Source organism: Pongo abelii, chromosome 19 (genome assembly GCF_028885655.2).
Source record: "Pongo abelii isolate AG06213 chromosome 19, NHGRI_mPonAbe1-v2.0_pri, whole genome shotgun sequence".
Classification (NCBI taxonomy): Eukaryota; Metazoa; Chordata; class Mammalia; order Primates; family Hominidae; genus Pongo; species Pongo abelii.
The window spans coordinates 22,355,409-22,362,590 of NC_072004.2; the positions used below are offsets into that span (position 1 = coordinate 22,355,409).

At 40.8% G+C, this 7,182-nt stretch overlaps 1 protein-coding gene across 1 annotated transcript; it reads left to right on the forward strand.

Annotated features, from left to right (window-relative positions):
* The first annotated feature begins 1,065 nt into the window (after positions 1 to 1,065).
* Positions 1,066 to 6,967, forward strand: LOC100936714 (uncharacterized). The gene is made up of 3 exons (XM_063719050.1): positions 1,066 to 1,084; positions 3,663 to 5,124; positions 6,452 to 6,967. Exons 1-2 carry the CDS (start codon positions 1,066 to 1,068, stop codon positions 4,778 to 4,780), a joined length of 1,137 nt encoding a protein of 378 aa, XP_063575120.1. The 3' UTR covers positions 4,781 to 5,124; positions 6,452 to 6,967.
* The last annotated feature ends 215 nt before the right edge of the window (positions 6,968 to 7,182 follow it).

Below are 7,182 nucleotides of genomic sequence, written 5' to 3' on the forward strand. Positions count from 1 at the left end.
GTCTAGAAGAATGTCATCATTTTCTTGAAGTAATTGCAGTGTTCCTACTCTGTATCAAACAGCAAATACCTCTGAGTCCTAAGTCAGCAGCATAGTTATTATTTGATTTTTTCCAAGTGAATAAAATGAAAAATAAAATATTAATGTCACAGTCCCAAAATATTGCTGGCATATGGAATAGTTGAGATGATAGAACATGATTTTACAACTCTAAACTGAAAATATCTATCCAAGCAGTTGTATCCCTGAAAAACTATTATATTGTCTGGCAAAAGACTCTCTCATGATAGGAAGTTTTTCTAGATTTTTCTAGAAATAGAGACAGGGATTAAATTTTATGTGGCCCCAAGAAAAGGAATCAGAATTGAGTACTGTCGATGATGGCTTATGGGCTTGAGAATTAAGAAAAAAAGACCCCTCCCCACAAGTACTGACAGTTACATAACCAAGGGTGCCATGGAACTAATTTGACATATTGAAACAATTTTCTATAATCATTCAGTATTTGTCTATGACAAATCAAAATATAACTATCAAATTCATATTTATCTAAGTTACAAGTCAAATCTTATTTTAAAAACATCCAAACTCTTTGAAGATTTAGCTTAACAATGACAAAGCAATTGATTAGGAAGTAGTATTGTTAACCATCCAATTGACCATTTGACCAAAGAATACTGTATGGATATATATTTAATTTCTATTGAAACAAATGAACATAGTTGTTTATACCATATATAGTTTTATTTGATTTTTTAAAGAATTCGGCCAAAACCATCAATCCTGAAGTATCAAACTCCAGTGACTTCAGCAATTCTACTTTTGAATTCAGTGATTTGGTAACAAATGTAAGTAAAATATTAATAATTTCATGGTAACAATCTCCATTTTTTTCAGAATCACAACAATAATACATTTTATCTTTGCTGATTATTAAGGAATGTTCTCAGTATCATCTACTATTTATGTTCTTTGCAAATGCAAGCACTGAACACATATTTTAAATAACATTATCTTGTTTTTAAAAATCATGTATCTTTTCATGCATCTGTAACCATATGATCAATGATCGGAAAACGGGAAAGTAAGTATCACTCGGATTCTCTCAGAGAGTCACATTTAATTGGCTGGGCCCAAGGCCTTTGAATTTCTATCTAGAATCTTCTGAGATTAATGTACAAGTAATCACTCTGCATAAAAGCAGCTTAAAATACTGGACATAGCTTCAGTATCAGAATACTTTCAACTATAGAGTGACGGGCACAATTGCTTTGTTTTTCTTGAATATTTTCTCTCTTCCACTTGATTAAGAGTTTAGCAGACAGTGCTTTTCTGGAGAAAAAAAAAAAACAATGTTGGAAACCAAGTTTTATTTAACAAAATTCAGTGACTTAAGCACAGATAGATTTTCATCTTAATTCTACAGTACATGTTTCACAACAAATTTCCTTGTATTAATGGTAGGCCATTTCACACACAGAGCAAGTTCGAGCACCGCAGAACACAGAAATACCTGTGCTAAATAACCTTGTCCTATTTTCATGAAAATGAACAGTGTTCAATAACCCTCAAAATATTTTATTTCATGCTGATTCAGATTTTTTCTAACCATTTTTTTCTGTGACATTCCTTCCACAATAACATAGAATGTTTTTAAAAAGGCAAATGTAGTTCGTTTTCATTTATCTTTTTCAGATACTGTCTTTCTTAAGAAAGCATAGTGGCTTGCAGGTATTATCATGTGTATTCGGTTTTTTTGGCAAAAGGATATAATTAGTTTTAAAAACCCAGTCCAAACACTGTCCTATGTATATATAGGGTGGCCATGCTGTTAAATTTGCACACAGAGACTGTCAGTGACTAAGAATGACTCAAATTGCAACTTCCTGTTTTAATGTTGCAAAGGTTGCCTATGCCTGATGCTGTGTTAAATACCCAAAGCTTGCACGGAGGGAACTAACAATGGACCTTTTCACTGGGTGGTGGTGCACAGTTGTGCTTCCAGAATCTTTAACCACTTTACTTCATATTAAAACAACAAGACAAAAACAAAACACAAACCACCTGATCTCCAACACAAATCAAAACCACCATGTGAAACTTAGTAAGTAAAGATTACAAAATTAGTATAGCATGCATTAGATATGGATGACATATCTGCAGTAAGTCATTGTAAGTCTAGTAAATATCCAGATGATAACATCTATTTAAGAACAGCATTGATAATTATATACAACGAGGTCATGTTAAGTGTTCCACAACAAATTAAAGAGATGAAGTCCATCAAGTTATCTGTGCTACTCTATGTAAGAGACTGGAAAAGCTTGGGTAATATTCAGTGCGGATACTGACTTGTGTTCGTGACTCATAGGCGGTGCTCAGACACATTTAACCCACCGTCTGACAGAATGAATGAACGTGTGCTGTAAGTGAACCCCTTTTGGGCATGAGGTTAATTATTTTCTATATGAGTACATTAGATCATTTTGTTTTCCAAGTGTAAATGAAGCCTTCAATTTGATTGAATAAAATACGAGATGTGCACCACCATGCCCGGCTAATTTTTTTTGTTTATTTTTGTACAGGCAGGGTTTCACCATGTTGCCCAGGCTGGTCTGGGACTCGTGAGTTCAAGCCATCCACCTGCCTTGGTCTCCTGAAGTGCTAGGATTACAGGTGTGAGCTACTGCACTTGTCCTAAAATACAGATTTTGCCGAATTTCTACACTTGATGTTCTGGTACAGACATTTGCTTGGAAATACAGTATAGTTAGAGGAAGCCTTTTCATGGGGAAATAAGATATCAGTAAGTATATTCCAGGATTTTAAACTAGAATACAAAAGAAGAAAATATTTTTAAAAAAACTATAGCATAATACAAAATGTATTTACATCATTACATTTAACTGCTTATTTTACAAGCAATAAGTTACCATTCACCAATTAATAATTTATGTCAAGTTCACCTGTAAGTATTAATACACATAAACTTTTATGAAGTTCTATAATGCCAAATAAAAAAGCAACATCTAGGTTTAACATTTATTTTATATAGGCATAACGCAACGCCAGCATTACAGGATTGCATTTACAAATTCTCTTGACTCTAAGCATGAAGTTATGTTAAAAGACTAAGGCAATTTAACTGTTTTTGGGTTTTTTATATTAAGGAAACCTAAATTTGTATGAGTGAATTAAATTGAATTAATTACATTTTCTTACAGGCATATCAGTTTACCCTATCTTTGTTAAAATAACATGCACTGCCCTACAAAATGAATGCCGTATTCACAATCATGTTTCTGCCACAATCTTAAAGATTTGGGGAAACAAATGCAATCTGAATTCAGAGACTCCATGTTCAAAGCCAAAGGTACACACCTCTACTTTTTCCCCAATGAGCCACTTGGAAAAGTTTTTGAATTACATATTAAAGTGCACTTCAAGGAAATGTGATGTTTTCGTTTATAGCTGGTGAACAGCGTGCAATTTAACAGCACTGTCACTAACAATTAGAGACTGCTCTGGATCTAAGTACTAAAAATGACCCACACTGCAATCACAAGATATTTGGCAGTGGGAATTTATTGAACAAAGTTAGGCCGGGACTCTAAAGCAGCACTTGATTCTTTTGCTTCAAGACGACGACGTTTAAACGTTAGTATCTCTATTGTTTCTTTTTCCCTCAACTCTTCTCCCACACTGCCTTCTTGTCCCCAACCTTCTCCCATCGTCATTCCCCGCTTCCCTTCTCCCTCCCTCCGCTCCTTCTTCTCCCAGCACTGTCTTCTCAGCCCGTCTTTCTGCCTTTTTCTTCCCCTCTCCCGACCTCGTTCCCTGCCTCATCCTCTTCTCTCCCACCGATCTTTTTCCCCTCTCCGTCTCTTTGCCCAACGTCGTTTTCGCCCCTTTCCACTCCCCTCCTTCTTCTTCCCCTCAACTCCTCCTCTTCCCCTCTGCCTCTCCCCTTTCCCATCGTCTTCTTCCCCACCTTCTGCCCTTTCCCTCCCCTTTCCATCCCGACCCTCCTCCTTTCCCACCCCTCCCTTCCCCAAAGTCTTCTTCCCACCTTTTTCTCCCCTCTCCCTCTTCCTCACCGTCTTCTCCCCTCTTCTCTTCTCCCCTCCTTCTTCCCCACCGCGCTCTTCCCGCATCCTCTTCTGCCCTCTCCCCACAGTCTTCTTCCCGCATCTTCTTCTCCCCGGTACATTTTTCCCTTCCCCACCGTTTTCTTCCTCTCAGTCTCTCCGCCTCCTCGCAGCACCGGTTCCTGTGGCGTCGGCTTTTCCTCCCATCTCCCTCTCGCCCTCCCCAAGGCCTCCCCCACCCTCCTCTCCACCTGCTCGCTTCCCTTCTCCACCTTCCCGCCTATTCCCGCAGCAGCGTTTTCCCGCCGCTCCCTCTTCTCCCCTCCCGCTCCCCCTCCTCACGGTCTTCGCCCGGCCTATTACCCCCAACCGTTTTCTTCCTCATCCCACACCGTTTTCTTCCCATTTCTTCCCACTTTCTCGCAGCAGTGTCTGTCTGCCGCAGTCTCTTCCCATCCTCTTCTCCTCTCCGCATCGTCTTCTTTCCCAGCCTCTTATTCTCCACCATCTTCTTCCCCTCCCCACCATTCTCTTCCCGTTTCCATCTCCCCACCTTCTCGCAGCAGCGACTTCCTGCCGCGCTTTTCTTTCCCCGCAATCTCTTCTCCCCTCTTCCTCTCCCCACCGTCTTCGCCCCCGATCGTCTTCTTGCCCACTCCCTTCTCCGCGCTCTCCCACTGCCTTTCACCTAGAAGCTCTCCACGCATGCGCGCCTGTGTCCCTGCCCCCGGTGTGTTTATGCGCCCAGGCAGCACCCTGAGCTGGGCCCCTGAGCTCCGCTCCAGCAGCCAACTGGAGACCCAAGAGATTGCTGCCAGTGCCATCACGACTGCTGCCGCCCCCGCGCCCCCTCCCCCCCGTCCCCCGCCTCGCTGTCCCGCCGCCCCGCCGCTGCTTCAGAGCTGAAAAGGGTTGGCTGCGGAAGGAAGACAGTGGGGCCCAGAAGACTGCAGGGAGAGGGGGAGGAGGGTATGGAGAAGGTGGGAAAGAACCTTGTAAAGTCGGAGAGGGAGAAAGGAGGGTGGGAAAGAAGAAGGTGAGGACACAGCAGGGCGCGGTGGCTCACGCCTGTAATCCCAGCACTTTGGGAGGCTGAGGTGGGCGGATTCCAAGGTCAGGAGTTCGAGACCTGCCTGACCAACATGCTGAAACCCAGTCTCTACTAAAAATACAAGAATTAGCCGGGCGCGGTGGCGAGCACCTGTAATCCCACCTACTCCAGAGGCTGAGGCAGGAGAACCGCTTGAACTAGGGAGGCGGAGGTTGCAGTGAGCTGAGAACTCACCGCTGCACTCCATCCTGGATGACAGAGGGAGACTCATCTCGGAAAAGAAAAAAACAGTGGGGAGAGGGCGAGGGGAAGAAGTGGGGAAAAAGACCACCGAGAAAGGGAGAAGAGGTGGGGAGAGCTCTACTGTTCACTGAGCATTCCTCAGTTAAATTTAAAATGTTCTCATAAGTTCTATATTTTCAACTTTTGCTCTTTCAGTTGGTGTATTCTTTTCTTCCTCCAGTTCCTTAATTTTATTCAACACCAAGTTATAACCCCAACCACCTTTCTCTTTTTATTTTCCAATGTTTTTCTTTCTTCTAAGAACATTCTTAACGCTGGTAACACTTTCCAATGTTGCAAAGCTCTGAATCCTATTTCCTGTCATCTCTTCATGCTTTCCCATTGAGGTATCAGGAGATTTTCATCCTATTACTTTGTTTACACTAGGAACATTTCAGCTTGGCTAGACCTGTTTTCTACTTAATTTTTTTCAACTTCAAACTTGACAAACCAAATGTGCTCCTTTACCAATTGTTTCTGTCTCAGGAATTGGTTTCTTGTTGCACTGTGATACACATGAAGCCAAATACCTTTCTCAGCTCATTATCCCCAGAATGTATTTGCACATTATTGACAAAGAATAGACACCTAATAAATATTTCTAAATTTTTATTGTTCTTCCTTGCCACAAAACAGCAATCACCTTTTTTTTTTTAGCATGAGGTACATGCCCTTCTATCATCTTGCCCTGAACTGTTTATCAGATCTTAGTTCTTCCCACTCCCCCATTTGTTTCCCACGCTGTGGCCGTTCAGAACTACTTAGAGCTCTGTCAACTCTCCATGCTATTTCATAATAATAAACACTAATGAAAAGAAAAGGGGCTTTATAGCAGAGGCAGAACTCATTATTTTCTTAAAAAATAGATGCATATCTCCCATGTTGAATAGTGTCCCACAGAAAGTCATGTCTACCTGGAACCCAAGAATGTTAAGCTACTTGGAAACAGGGTCTCTGCAGATACACTTGGTTAAGACGAGGTCACAATGCATTAGGGTGGGCCGTAAAGCCAATGGCTGTGTCCTTACAGGAAGGTCATGGGAACATCCAGAGACCTACAGGGAAGACAGCCATGGGACAAGGGAGGCAGAGTCTGGAGTTACATTGCCTACAGTCGCGGAATGCCAAGGACAGCTGGAAACCACCAGAAGCTAAAAAGGAGATTTTACCTGAAAGCCTCCCAAAGAAATCAATCATACTCACACCTCGTTTTTGAATTTCTGGCCTCATGAAAGGTGAAAAAATAAATTTCTATCATCTTAAGCCCCACGGTTTGTGGTCATTTGTTCTGTTCCTAGCCTTAGGAAACTAACACAGCATGCTAAGAAGAAAATTCTGCATAAAATGTCATTTTACTTTTTAAAACAACTACTATTGACAGTAAATGAGTATTCTTCCAAGATTCATATGCAGAACATATATGCAGCCCAGAACATATTTTGAGACCCATGGTATAAGTGATATGATTGATAAAATCCAAATATTAACCTGCCAAAAGAGTTATTTTTTCTTTTGCAGTCATTTAAAGGTAATAAGCAGAGGTCATGAGCCCTATAAAAATTAATCTATTCATTTGTTGTCACTTGATAGTTATGATCCATTGACATATTTAGGTTTTTAATTCTTTGTACAGATTACAGTTCATCTTGCACTGTAATTTTATTGCACAACAAATTATTTATATATCTAAGTTTTTTCTTAAATGTAAATAACTTTGCACTTGAAAATACTCAGAAGACTTCTGTCAACGTTCTCATAACA